We start from the raw sequence: 16,065 nt of genomic DNA on the forward strand, positions 1-16,065 counted from the left end.
TCATCAAGTTAATTCAAACTTATTGGCGTTAAACTCTCGACAATATTCAAAGTTCCAGAAAGATTGCAGAACTTGCAGAACCTCAAAATGTAGATACTATAATCGTTCAAATTTCAGACCATTTGATGTTTCGAACATTCAATAAATCGAAATATTTTAAGAGCCCCTTCAGTTTTATATTAACGAGTCGACTGTACTTACTAAAATTGAAAGTTGTTACCTCATTAAATTATGTGTGATTAAATTGATGTTTATCAACAAACGTTTGTTTTTATTTAATACCTACTCAATACAATGTTAGTGTTTATAACACAATGTTTTATTTTAATGACTATCGCTATTTTTTATTTATTTATTTATTTATTATAAAAAGAAATACAGAATTTTATTTATGACAATTTCCCACTAAACCGGTTTATCTGCTTATAACCGAAAGGTGTGGTTTTAGACTTAAAAAGGATGTATGTATATGTTCGTGCGCGATTATCTCGCGTTTGACATATTATATTGATTGATAATATTTTGCTTACTGCCTTATGACTTAGGATAAGGTCTAAGGTATATTACCAGACTTAAAAAAATGGAGGTTCACACTTTAACTACGTATGTTTATACGAGGTTCCTTAAATACAGCTCTATGAATATTGAAATGGTATTTTTTAATGAGTTGGTGTATGTTCTGTAACGGCTAGTGATGTTTCCAAACACAAGTACACATTATAAATAATTTATTTCCATGTTACCTAAACACTAAGCTACTCCAAAGGTGTGTGTGTAGATAGTTAAGAAGTCATTCAAAAATATCCCTTATTGACACTATAAACTTTAATATCATATAAATTACACTTGAGTCCACTTACTGTACACAGATAGTAAGCTTTATATTGTCTACGCCAAAATAATAATGGAAAGAATATGATAACGTGTACTAGGGCAAAATAGAGCGAGTAGGCCTTAATTGCAGGGTGAGTCCATTAGACTTGACACTTCGAGATTCTTGTAGGCAGACTTGAATACATTTAGAGTATTTCAGTCATAGTTATAGACTCTATTTTCAAGTCGCAATGGGGTTAGGCAGCCAGCAATTAACAGCTACACCCTAAGAAGCTACACACTGCTAAAACCACAAAAGCGGGGCCTAACAAAATAAAAGAAAAATAAAAAATATGTTGTCAAGGTACAGGTATTTATTGTTCAAGCGTCTACTAGATAATAACGAGACACACTTTGTGAGACGTCGACTTTCGTCCGAAAGCAAATAAAAAAAAACAACAGATGACACACGTCCCGGATGGACATTAAAATCCAATTCAAAACCCACTGTCTAATATTAATATTTGGTTTAATTAAGAAAATAATGGATAATCAAGTGGAACGCAACCGTCGCGTGAGGACAGGAGGGGGCCCATGACACCAACGTCCGTGTCGACGGGACGTTCGATAAGCTAGCATCAAAGGCACATTTTGAATTGGCATTCAAATCTAAAACACAGTAAAAAACACAATTTATATGACAATACAAGAACGCAACGTTTACCTCGACAATGGGTTGAAAAGGGTAATAAAAATATTTTGGTAAAAATATAGAAAATAATTTGATGGAAGCAATATCAAATGACAATTTTGGGGTCATAGCGAATCACTAACGCAAGGCAGCATAACACGACCATATCATTCGCCCGAGAACTTCGGCGCGGGCGGAGTGAGACCACGTCCTTGACAATGTACTACACGCTATATATGGAAGGAAAATATTACTAATACGTATTCTGCTGTCTTGCACAAGATTAAAATAATCATAAAGTCGCAATAGCTTTGCTACCACCAATAAAATAGATTATTATTTTATATCTAGGAAACATTTTCTGTATTTTTATTTCGTAATATATTAAACTAATTTAGATATGGTTTGAATTTTCAATTAAGATCGTTCGAATTTACAAATGTACTATTCTCATAACTGGCCCGACTACAAAAGGGTCGAAGGCTAGAAGACATTGTTGAAAGAGTAGTCAAGTACCATTTGTAAATAGAAACATAATATATTATTATAATATTAGGTTGTTATTACTTCAATCGTAAGATATAAGTACTAAAACAATGCCTCCTACGTCACATTTGAAAACCTTTGAAATATTTTTGTTCAGTAAAAACTATTTAGTTACATTATTGTATCAGGCGCTGGAAATACATACAACATGTTTAATTTTAAATACTCCAATGACATACTTAATGTTACTATTAATTCGGCCGTTCACTTTGAGACCGCATTAGAATAAAACATAGATAAGTAATCATTATCATCGCGATTTACAACAGAACGCAAAGCGGCAACTAAAACCAACACAAACGACGTACGAATGCGGATTGTGATGACGTTATATGTATTTCCACGAGTGCTGACACGATAAACTCCTCACAATTAGTTAGTTACACGCTAAACCGCACAAACAGGTACAAAAGTATTTTTTCTATTCTCTTTTATTTACAAGAGGTGAATATCAGAAATGAATAGTACACATAGAATTTGGTAACAACAATATATGACAAAATGGAATTCGGTCTAATTTGTTACATTGTACGGCAACAGACTACGCGTATCAACTGATTAGTTACGTTCCTCATCTAAGTACGAAGCAAAAATTTAAAAGCATACCCAATATTTCTTTAGATAACGCGTAACTTTTAAAAAGCGATTAAATCTAATTTCATACTTTCTGTAACACGAAACGAAGTACAATAATTTTTAAGAAATAAAAAACTAACAATTAATATTACCCCATATTCCAATTCCCGATTAATAACTCTAGTTTATATTTTTTAAATCAATAAAGGTTACTTTGACGTTTTGGATAATGACTATGTATGTTGTAATAAAGAAAAAAATATGTACAAAAATGAAACTAGATATTTATTATTAGAATTGAGAAATTATTAACCAATTTTACTTAGGCTTTCATGTGAAATGGAACATAAGATTACACTAAATCCGACTGGCCATTTTCAATTTGCTATTACAAGCTCAACACTGACATTTAGAAAATTTTGCTACTGACAAATAATTTTCTCTAGACACTAAGCAAGTTTAGGTAATCTGTATATCAAGTCCTTAACAAAAATGTTAAGCGCCAGAACATAAAGTAAAACATTGAACCGCTCACACAAGGGAACTGTATCGTAGACTATTACATCCAATCGAATATCTAATATTATACATCTAATATTATGACATTCACGAATGGCCAATGTTAACACGAAACAAAATAATCTAAGCTACACAAAATAAAATTGTAACGCGACAAAAATAAATGTTTGCTATACAAATGAAAGTTCCTTAGGGATGGGTATATTCAATCCGGCTGGGTTACAGTATAACATGGCTGGAAATAATGAATTTTGTGCCGTGTGATACAAGTGAGGGGCTGTGGTGAGGCGAAACGAAGAAGGTTTTATTATAATAAACATTTATTCTGAAGGCCGTACCACAGCCTAAAGAGTATTACATAGTATAATATGCATTTTAGGATTCCAACGTGCTTCGGCTCTGTTCAGTAGTCAGTTCACTTACATTGAAGGAGATGTCGCGATAAAGACACGAGGAATTTTATTAGACCAGAGACAGAACTTAATTTATGTTTTCTCTGAACACGTCACCTGCGTGTTATAGTCAATACAAGAAATAAAGTTACATACTACTACAATAAGGGGTCTCCCAGGTACAATAGAACCGACGCGTCAACACAGCCGAAGCACCAAGTAGTGACTGAATCAAACAAAATTCCAACTACATTACCCAACATTCGAGACAGTTATGTACAAAATAAAATGTTACCAACGTTCAAAATTCTAAAGTAATGTAACTAGAATTCCATTTAATTTATTCTAGTATGATGTATTCAGCTAATTTTGGGACGAAACCGCACACTTGGCGAGTACACTCTTTGACGATGGGAAAGCGAAAATAAAAACGTATTCTATATCATCCCTGATCCTTATATTTGAAAATAAGCTTTGGTTTGATATGTTGAAATTACAATTAATTTAGTGAGTGTCACTAGTACAAAACAAAGTGTCCTAAAGTTACTTACCGAACTAACGAAACAATAGTAATTTGACAGCGACACAGATGTCGCGGGTGTCGCGTCGCGGCGGGCTGTGTGCGAGCTCGTCCCGTGAGTTAGTGTAGAACGTAATGTTATGCGTTAGTTAGCGCTGAACGCGTCGGCCAGTTCCGTCTGACAGTCGAACGTCTCCGAGCTGTCGATGTGGTCCGGATAGAACTCCCTGTATATTTTGTCCAGCAGCGATTGCCTGGAAAAAAATTAAATACATTTTAGAACTTCCTCCTAAACAATTGACACTAAACTTTTTTTTAACGTCTGCTTTTGGCCACCAACCCGCTTACTGCCAGGACGGCGAAGCGAAGATATGGCTAGGATGGAGCACACAGGCTTAGAAAGTACCTATTTACTCTGAACTTGAAAAGACCCGGGCCTACACTTATCCATACATCGGTCACTAATTAACACAGAGCTTCAACTTACATTGGAAAGAGACTGGATGTTGGAAAGCAGTTTCTTCTTTGAACTTATTTTCTTTGATTATCTACCATAACCATGACAATGATATCTTGTAAAAGTTAAAGGTTACTCACTTGGCAGCCAGCCCGCCGCCCGGCGGCAAGCCCGGTATGTTCTCCTGCACGAGCTGCTTCAGCACCCAGGAGAAGTGACTCGACGAGTCCTCGCGCTCCTCGTTACCGGCGCTGCGCTCTATCAAAGCTGGAACACGTAAACTGGAACATTAGTCTACATTCAATAGCTAATTTTAATACATATTATATACCATCTGAACAGGTCCGCTCATACTGTTGTGGTTCTTTCCTCTAAAGACCACTAAAGAATCAACTATGCAACGTCTCTCACATTATCCTCTATTTCATTGTGTGGATTTTAAAAGAGACTATGACCTATGAGTTTGTTTCGGCATTTCTTCTCAGAGTAGTCGGATAGGAAATGTCGGCCTCATCTAGTTATTTCAAAGATTGACGTATAAAAGTGTTATTTTATGGCCAACTTGCAAAAATAAATATCTATACAATATAATATTATAACAGATGTAGCTACTAGGCGACATCTATGAGAATTCATCAACTTATTCGTTTAAGTACACAAAATGGAGTCCTATTTAATAAAAAAATATTTAACTGTTGCAAATTTTTCTTTTCATAGAATACCTTAGGGTACTTATTATCCAAATATTCCTACAGGACGACACAAACGAAGCCGGAGACCAGAACCCAGTCATAAAAAAGTAAATTGATAAACAATCTCCTATTATAAATCAAGTAGATACGTGGTTAATATCAGCGAGTGCTGACATTGGCTCGACCTAACATTACACTCATGTATTAATCAGTCACAATATAATTAAGCTAGATTCGCCACGCGTGGCTAGACTGTTTCTGACCCCTGATTAACAATTGGGTTACTGACTGGCCCATATTTGTTTAAGATAATAAATTCATTGTATGACTTTGTAGCTATTTAGTCTTTATTAAACGTGATTACGATGAACAATGTATAGTCCAGATATTACTAAGGTACCCCAAATTGACAAAAAAATATCTAATTAAGAGTCTTTAATCCAATTTGGACATTATTCCCAAACAATACAGTTGAAAATCTAAAGTCTACTAACCGCCGTCCTCAGAGTCATTTAATGGTTACTTAAACCATTCCTAGTAACGATTTTTTATGGAAAACAATTTCTAAGGACTGAGTTAAATAGGTAATCATTAAATGACTCTGAGTGTGGCGGGTAAGAGTCATTACTGAATGAAGTTTGCAAGAGCATACAAACTTACATTCATATTAAAAGTTAAGATTATTTGCCATCTACCATTTATATAGTTCCAAATAACCAAGTGGCAATCGACAATGGCACACAAAACAAGCAATATAAAAGAAAGATAAAACTTTATAAGAATGCTTCGCTATTTCCCCTGCGATGACAGGAGACATCGCAACCACGGTAGTTTATGATGAAACTAGTGGTACCAGATATGGTAAAACCGCTGCCATTTTATTTCCAACGTATGTTTCGGGTTTGGGGGTATAGGGTACGAACACGCGATGTATTGCAGAGACATTTCATGGTACATTTCGGTTGACAACAGACCTTGGCTTGGAAGGTCAGTGTCAAGGATATAGTTTCGGAAAACTATACGTAGAATATGAGATTTTAGCTTAGTGACAGTATAGAATACTTTCATTAACTGCCGACGACAGAAAACTGTTGAAGGCAAATCTTCCGCTAAGCATCGGTCAATGGTGACCGACGTGGCGATAAAAGTGTTTTGCTATATTGGTAGATGTTGGTATAAAACCTAAGTCTTTTGAAAGACGGATCTTAATAAGACACTATATATTTTTAACCAACTTCAAAAGAAAATGAGGTTCTCAGTTTGACCTGTATGTATGTATATTTGTGCGCGATTATCTCGCGTTTGGCTAGATGTTTTGACTAACTACTTTTTGTTACTAATAGGAGATTACTAATTTACGTTGTAAAGAACTATTGTGTATCTTATTAATTAAAATGTTATATTTATCTACCTACAACTGACAGTCAAATCATACAAATTACCAATACACATTAAGTAGTTGTCAATATCAATAATAAATCATTTCCCGATTGCAAGACTGCATGTATTGTGTGAAGTAAATCAGTAGCAATCGTATTTATTTACCCTTGTATATAAATAGAGGTCGTATCGCCTTCATTCATCTCTATAAGTCTATGCGTTGCGGTATTGACAAGCTAGAAAATAACGTGAGCATTTATTATGATTGCGAGATAATGATTCTATTTTGATAGAGAAATTATCTTAATTATTAGAAAGCTAAAATTGGTATAATTAAGTGTACAAGTCTACCTATTTTTTATGGAATAGAGGGCAAACGAGCATAGGGATGGTAAGCGAACAGTACCCCTCACGGACACCCGCAACACCAGAGGAGTCACAGATGCGTTACCGACCTTTTAAAAAGGTGTATGCACTTTTCTTGAAGATTTGTAGGTCGTATCGGTTCGGAAATGCCGCTGACGACAGCTCAATCTTAATTATTACTACTGATTTCTAATCTAAGAAAATATTTATTATTCTACTTAGGACAAAACTACACCTGATCATAATGACGCCAACGTCCTTACTATTATATTATGGTCTAATATAGCAATAGATAATAGATAAAACAGATAGAGCCACTTTCCTTGCCGTAACGGTGTTGTTTGTCACGAGCGTCGAGTTTATCGCTGACAATCTCGTCATTCAGAGCCCAATTATAAATTACATGAACATTTACGGCACATGCACTACATAATCGATAAGAGACGAGCAACAAGATTACAAGTGCACTGGTGTGGCTTCCAGTCTTATAAACCGAGAGTCTTGTGCTGCGCTCGTCACACAAGCCTACGCCGCCACTCCACACGCACGTAGTTCATTGCTTTAACCCTTCCAGCAAAATTACTTTATTCTTTTTTTCTTTTTTTTCCACAAATATGAGATTCAATGCAATGACATGAACAGGGTCGGGACTAAAGCAATGAAACTAGACATTTATATTTTGAAAAATACTTTAATATTAGAGAACAGGGTAACAAATTTTTTTTAGACAATATTTATAATAAATTTTTTAGCGCGATTTTTTTAGTCTCACAATACAAAGTTAGTAAAAATTTTTTGTAAAAGGATTAATTAGGTATTATAAAAAGTTTTAGTATTATAATTTTTTTTTAAGATTAAAACGTTAATATCACAAATGTTAGATTTTTTTTACAAAGAAAGAAATCACAAATTCGATTAAGTACATTGTAGTTAAAGTTTGTACAACGAAAAATACTTATAAGCTAAGCTTAATTCGAAGACTTTTCAAAACTAACACATTTAAAATTATGTGTTAAAAAATTACTTTAAAATTGTCCAATTTAAGGAAGACGACATTAAAAGTTCAAGGAAGAACAGTATCCTTAGTACAAATTTGCTTCGCATTTAAAGTCATCAAATCGAGAGTGCGTTCGGCGGTCTGATTGGTTGGTTTATTCCAACGGGCCAATTAGAGCACCGAATTTGCTTTCATTTCGATTACTTTAAACATAAAGCAAACTTATACTAAGGGTACAGATCAATTGGAAAATAATTGAAATGTATGCATTGGATCAATTTACTGTTAACACCATCAAGGGCTATGGTAAAGTAAACTTAACCATCAGTCACACAAATCATTTTAATAGTGCAGTAGATAAAGTAATATAGCAAAGATGTCAAATAAAAATTGACAAAATTATTTAATCCAAAAGTTATTTGAAAAGCCTTCATAGCCGATGCGAGGCACCTGTGAGTATTGACACAAAATAACATAGATCATCTAACAAATAAATAAATAAACAATAAATAAATACTCTAGTAAAAAAAACAACAAAAATATAAACACTTTGTGTAGGTAATAAATAAAAATAAACTGGTAACATTTATCGCAGTAAAGATAGGCGTTCAATATGACTACTATTGTTGATAATAAATATATTATTACTGAGTGACACGTATCGTCACTTATAACAAAAAACGATTTTCTTGTAAAGTATCTCTTTTAAAATAAAATATGACAATTTACAACAGTTTATTATAACGAGTAAGTCGATTTCAATCTATACTTTGATAGAAAATCGCTTTTTAATCGCCATGTGTATTGTATACTTAAACTTAGGTCGCTACACGTGTCTGATGTTTACTAAATAATAAAATACAACGGAATAATGTCTTATGAGACGAAAACTACATTTCGTACCTCTAATAATGAAGAACTTATTTTTAAATAGGTACAATAGAGTAATACCTGTAATACGTTAGCTAGATTCTAAATAAAAAATAATAATGGCAAGAATTCAACTACTTAATTATAATAAAATCGGTATAGGAAGTGAACTATTACTAACAGGATAGTAATAATTACATTGAGGTCAGGCTGGAGGATTTGTAAACATCCTGAAAAAGTGAGGACATCCTTACTCTATAGAATGTAATGAAGGTCACTGATATCAAACTCTAAGCTCATGCAAGGAGTGATCGAAAAAGGTTTTATGACTTGTCAAAAATCGTTGTCACACGAACCTATGCTAGCAAGAAAAAGAAAAAAAACCGACATTCAAAAAACGAACAACTCGTTCTACAATTAAAAGTAGAACCATTATTTATTATGCAGCAGATCCATGCACTCGTACTTTATTGCTCATTATTTATTTCAGTGTCGTCATCGATGGCACGTGTCATAGACAAGTACTGTCTGGACAGGATAACTGTTTACCGATACAAAGTTTATTAATATTCCTTCAATAGGTGGGAGGATTACCAAGACTGGTATATATGAACATTTCAGACTAGCAACTAGACTCTTGCTTAGTATTAAAACCGAGTTATTTTGAAACAACACCAAGGCGATGACGCTTCATCCACGTGGATGTTGCCTTAAACAATTTTTCCTCAAGTGTTACGTTTCTCTATAATAAGAAGTGACTTTGGTATGAGTCAACGAATGATAGTTACATCGCATTATCTCAGTGCGATAATGACATGAAAATAGCCAAAAAGTTCTGTATGGTGGGGTAAACATTTTCCTTGTATCGGAATAAAAGGAAAATAAAGTCATCAATCACATTCAAACCACCGAAAAACACGCAAATTACAAATAGATATTACATAAAATTTGGTGTTTCTTAGTCTTTTATTAACAGGTGACTTGTGTACGCAAGTTACCTAGGTTTTATTGTTTGTATTGATAACAATAATGGCTCATTATTATTCCGTTCGTGATGCTCACATAATAACATGGAAGCTATGGCTTTGGCAATCTAATCGACGGCGACGTAGGAACTATGGAATCATAATTTACAATAATCATCATGTACTATGAACGACTTATGTGGTGCGTGCCAATTTGATATAGTAATCTGAATGCTATAGGTAATTGTGGATAAAGCAATGTGGGTACTGAATGCCACATTATTTTTTATAAAAGTAAAAGAAATAAAATATTGCGAAGTTCATTAGTTTTGGATAATAAATAAAATCAAAACAGTAATCGAAGTCAGTAAGAGCACTGAATAGTTAATTAATTAAATAATAAATAAAATTTTGTTGAGGTAAATCCCAGTAAAAAGGATTCATTACATCACTAGTTCACTTTATACTCTTTTGGGTAAATATAGACATCATTTTAGCACTATGAATCTCCTATACTACAAAACAAAACCTCTATAAAGGTGCGTTCACAACACGGAACAAAATAGAAAAGATGTGTAACTGCAAATTGCGGTTGAAATTGAAATCTAAACGTGTGGGGCGACACACGTGCGAGTATAAAGTCTCATGTGTGGCCACAACAACACTATCGACAAACACAGCTCAAAATAAACCAATGATTTAATGACTTAACTACTCCATTACCCCTCTATACATCATCATTTCCTTGATTCGATCATCATTTTGAGTCATTTGGAAAATAATCCCGGATGACATATCATTGTTGATTTCGTTGTAGGACTTCTGTGAGCAGTTTTTATTTAATTTTCAGGTTTAATTTACTTTTTAAGTAATGAGATTGGGTTCTAATACTGAAGACTTTTTAATTGTAATGTACGGTTGGTGCGGTAGCTGGGCAACCGGCTGCCGCGCAACATGTAGCGGATTCGAATCCCAACTCTTTGTGTGATCCACAAATTGTTGTTTCGAGGCTGGGTGTCAAGTGTATGTGAACTTGTATGTCTGTAAACGCACCCACGACACAGGAGAAAACTCTAGAGACAGGCAATGTTTTATAAAAAAAAAAATTGCATAACTATACATCTTTTCAGAGAAAACAGTCATATGTTATGAAAATTTCCTTGACATAAGAGAAGAATCCGACAGAAGTTGTAAGATAAATTATTTTCATAACATCATTCAGTATTGCGCATAATCGGTCGTGGTGTGCGCGTAACCTAAATAAATGATGTCATCTTTCTGATAGTAAACACTATGATTGTAATATCAGAACTTTGATAACAATCTACCAACTTCGTACCATTACTTGTATAGATACGTATTGGTTATATGACTTAACTAGACTCGTAATTACCTATTCTTATTATCTTGGTATTTTACTGGGAAGGAAACCTCGTCAAAAATCCTTACAAGCTGTAGGTCAAACGTCTATATTCGAGAGTTGTGAGGCATATTATGTTCATAATGAGATGGTCCAGTGGTAGATATATTTTGCGGAAAATGTCGTGATTTTCAACTATACGAATATTATTGTTCACAAAATTCGCAGTAGTCATTTTGGACTGTAGCTACCTTATAATTAAGTATATATTCGAAAATCTCTAGCGGTGGTAATAATGGCAATGTAACAAATATACTTATGGAGAAAACAATGGGCTATTTAGCATGCGTTAATACGAATGGCGGCGAATATTATTGACAATAAAATAAAGAGAAATATAATCAATTCTGTGCTCTGTTTCTCGATCAATGTGCCCTTGAATGTTATGTGCACAAGTGTTAGTACTTAATGATTAAAAATATTCGTTAATCGATCTTCAAATGATCGAACATCCTTCCTTAAATACATTTTATACGTCACTGAATACTAAGAGGAAAACTTCGTCCCAATCTTTCATTAGTTTTGATACTACAATGAGAAATACGACTATTTTAATAAATAGATGTGTTTTTCTTAACTAATATAGGATCTAAATGGCAAGTAACATGAAAGATGTCTATAAAAAGTATTGACCTTTGTAGGCTAGGAATTAAATAAGTAATGGCACCATGGTCGCTGTTCACATGGCCTTTGATATAAGGAGATAGTACATATTGATTACTGCTGTAGTAAAACAATGTATTATTTATGTGGCTCGAAGATGGCACGGCTAAGTATTCGAAGGTTATTCCTATTCTACGGCTCAGGGCGAGATTTAATTCCAGTGGCAAGAATGCAGCACGTTATGTAAAGACGGTTATTTAATATTGTTACGTGTAGTGCAAGCAGTTTTGTATTATTAGTCGAAGTTTTCTCTGGTCTTTTTTCGAATATGCAGTCTAAACATTGTCTTTTTTCGCACACTACGATGTTGTGCTGTCTTCAATAATCAATTTAATGTTAAGCTATACGCTAAAATAGACTTAATAAAAATGACCAATTTGTACTAATAAAATTGTACTAATTAAATGGCGGATTAAAAATTCCGCCAAAATAATCCACTTATTCGACAAATATGGCAAAAAATACGAAAAAAATAATTTCCAATTAAATATCGATAAAAATATAAAAATACCAATCAAGTAAAGTCCTAATTCCTAATTTTCATTCAAAATTGTCAAATTCTAGTCTCGATAACTTACCAAATTGTCAATAAGGCCCTTTTTAGCACAGAGTAGATGCACGTTGCACCGTCATTCGACCGTACCTACGTAATGTAGTTTAAAATGCAACAGCGCGGAAATGAGTCAAGAGAATGTAATAAAGGGATATGTGTATATTGGCCTGTCTAATTTGATTTCGTCGCAATTAAACTTGTGGAGCTTCACTGAGTAACTCAAACAACTTTTACATACAGGCTACAAGACTATTATGAATGTATATTAAATAGGATTTACTCAGGTCCGCGCTGTCGCTAACCTAACTAAGTGCTTACGCCCTAGCATCGTTAGACTCCTTCCTACACCCATTCTGTCTGTCAATATTGTCAGTTCTCTGTCGGTCTCTGTGTTTGTGTGAGCAGGCATGCAGTAGTGAATGATAGCAACCTGTGAGCCTCTGTCGGAGTGTCTCGTCCAGCTCTCGGTCAGCACGCTGGGCCTCGGGGTTCGGCTTCGGCGCCGAGGGGAACACCACCAGCACGATGCTCATGTTGTCTTTGCTGCCCTGTAAATGTGATGGAACAATGAGAATGGTGGATGAATATTAGTTCCAGGTGTAGTACACCTAGTGTTGAACTTACTAAGAAAGACGGGTACCAAAAATGGTCACTATAATATACTAAGGGTTGTAATATCTATGTCTGTATACGCTTATAGTTCTACAAAATACATCAATAATGATTAAATTATTAAAGCAAACTTCTATGCCATAAAGGCCTTGCCCCGAAACATTGAAGACTTCAATCTAGGTTACAATGACCTACCTAGTTACTGAAGATACTTTCATCGGTTTTCCTTACTTAACTGTTATGTAGCGATGACATAATGTTTTATAATAACCCTTTGGATAAACAATGAACAATATACAACTTTGTTATTGTGGGCATAATGTTTTATACAATGGATCAACAGATGCAAATTATAATGTATGACGATTAACTGAAAAGAATATGGACTTGGCACTGTTACAATGTGTGTGTACAGGCCTATGCTGAATGAGGAAACTACACATTTCTTGTGAGCAAGAATATTGAAATAAGGAAATCTTCAGTTTTAGGGAGGCTATAAATTACTTTACTCATATGGGGATTTTACTTATTGACAAATATATGCAATAACATGTTTATAGGTTCATATTTTACCTAAATGTACAAAACAGTATCAATTTCTGCTAGTGGTTACACCTACACTGCATAAGATAAAACCTATCATATGTGTTATTCCAGACCATAATCTACCCCTGTTTCAAATTTCATCCTGATCCCTTCAGCGGTTTTGATGTGATTGAGTAACAAACTTACAAACTTTCGCATTTATAATACTAGTAAGATACATACAAAACATACTAAAGACTATTGTACTATTTACTTCATGATAAAGGTACCAATTTCAGTAGTACCAAAACAGTTCAATAAACAAATTAATAGACTATCAAATGTGTGTCACAACAACACAATTAGTATGTTGTCTACCTCCATGATTGTAAATACCAATGATTATACCAAATAATATTTGCTTTATGGAAGAAAACAAGATTTAAAATACTGTAATGTAGATGATATTCTAATTCTATATGTATCATCAATGATTTGAGGTTACAACTTCAAATCATTTTTAATTGTACAATATTATGATTATGACTTTATTAAATAAATAATTTCTTCATACTGATACTTCATTAGATTTGTAAAAACTGTTTGTGATTGTGAGGCCATTCATTATAAAAATGAGTCATACCTCCAGTAGGTAAAGTAAAAATTAATTGATTTACAATGATACTGTGATAATCCAAGACTATATTTTTAATGATAAGTTGATGGAAATTTGTAAAACCTAGATATTGTGTTTGTTAGTATGTTAATATAAATAATTTGTTAAATGACAAAGAATGTTCTTGATTTACCTGTGCAAAAGAAATGTTTAAAATGATGGGTTACTTCTGTTAAGGAATTGAATTAGGTAGGTAGTTTATATTATAAATTATTAAAATAAATATAGTGAAGATCACAAACTATTGAAATATTTAAACTCAATAGAAGAAGTGATCACCTACTTTATTTTCATAACAGGTACCTACAATCTATTAATATTCATTCAAAAGATGTTTTATAAATAGCATGTTGAAATAATAGCCAACTTTACCAGAGTGGTACATACCTTATACAGGCAGGTGTCAATGACCTGGTTGGTCACAGCCACAAGGTCATCCGTCAGCTGAAGCAGTGAGTGTATGTATGCACACAGCGCCTCGTTGCTCATCACATCCCACACACCGTCGCAGGCCAGCACCAAGAACTCATCCTCAACCTCATTCCGCTCGTGAACAGAAACCTCAGGCTCAGGAGACACAAGCTGCTCGCACGGGCCACGGTTCACCACCTTCTTGTACTCATAGTCGCCTAGTGCCCTAGACACAGCTAAGCTCCCGTTGACACGCTGTATCATGACTGAACCACCAGCCTGAACGATACGCGACTTCTCCGACGGTAGCTCCGGCTTGTGGTCTCGTGTCGCGAAGATCGGCACACCGTTGCGAGCGAGCACTGCGCGGGAGTCGCCGCAGTTCGCTATGTATATCTGCTTGGGGGACACAAACGCGCACACGGCCGTCGAGCCAGACTTCTCCTCGCCGTTGGACAGCTCCGGCAGCTCCCGCATCTTCTTGTCCAGGTCCAGGAAGCCCGCGCGGATCGCCTCGGCTATATCCTCGCGCCGGAACTCGTCCGTCTGAAGGATACATTCGAGGAGATTGTCCGCGCAATGCGCAGACACCCGTGCCCCTGCATGCCCGTCAAACACCGCGAAATAAGACCAGTCCGATAAAGTACCATTCAGAGTCAGCTGCGCGTGATGCGCATCCTCCATCTCAACGCGCCAACCCTGCATCGACGCCACGCCATAGCGAAGACCATTCCCTTCCCCGGTCTCGTTGTATTTCTTAGTCTCGGGCTTATTCAAAAACGCCCCCATACTGAGTCCTCTTTTACTATTAAGTTAATCGCACATAGTTTCCACACCATCAGGCACTCGAACTCACGTCGCAACCGATAACGTAAAAGGCAGGCAAAAGCATCACTGGTAGATACAATCTCACGGTATGATCACGTCAGATGGCTGATACACTACACTGGTGGCTGTGATGCCTAAACGCGTGGAGTTTATTGTTTCAACTGCTTTTACGTAGGTTAATTAATTACGCGATGGTGTTGCGTAGATCTCGATGACAATTGACAAATCGTGCTCTCGGGAATCGTAAAACGAAAAAGCAACTCAAAAGAATGAATGGCGGACATAAATAGTAATTGTCTATGATTTACTTTTTTTAAGCGAGTTTATCGGAAATTGTTTATGGACAACGTTCTTGTTAAAAATAACGATCATATTTAAATTTAATTTGAACTAATTAATTAAAACACGCAAATAAATAACTGAATACCCACGAAAAGCTTTAAAGGAGCGTGTGCGTATCCATACATATTATGATTTTACTACTTTTATTTCATAGGCACTTAATTTATATTTTTACTATTGTAATGAATACCCTAATACCGCATTTTTTTATTACTTAATTAACAAACACATATGTTTTTTTTTTTAGAATT

At 34.9% G+C, this 16,065-nt stretch overlaps 1 protein-coding gene across 1 annotated transcript; it reads right to left on the reverse strand.

Annotated features, from left to right (window-relative positions):
• Positions 1-1,169: 1,169 nt before the first annotated feature.
• LOC118275876 (protein phosphatase 1B) lies at positions 1,170-15,773 on the reverse strand. The gene is made up of 4 exons (XM_035593993.2): positions 14,621-15,773; positions 12,851-12,968; positions 4,655-4,781; positions 1,170-4,311 (listed from the first exon to the last, which is right to left on the reverse strand). The coding sequence occupies exons 1-4, from the start codon at positions 15,431-15,433 to the stop codon at positions 4,203-4,205; spliced, it is 1,167 nt and encodes a 388-aa protein (XP_035449886.1). The 5' UTR covers positions 15,434-15,773; the 3' UTR covers positions 1,170-4,202.
• Positions 15,774-16,065: the final 292 nt, after the last annotated feature.

Source organism: Spodoptera frugiperda, chromosome 8 (assembly GCF_023101765.2).
Source record: "Spodoptera frugiperda isolate SF20-4 chromosome 8, AGI-APGP_CSIRO_Sfru_2.0, whole genome shotgun sequence".
NCBI classification, from domain to species: domain Eukaryota; kingdom Metazoa; phylum Arthropoda; class Insecta; order Lepidoptera; family Noctuidae; genus Spodoptera; species Spodoptera frugiperda.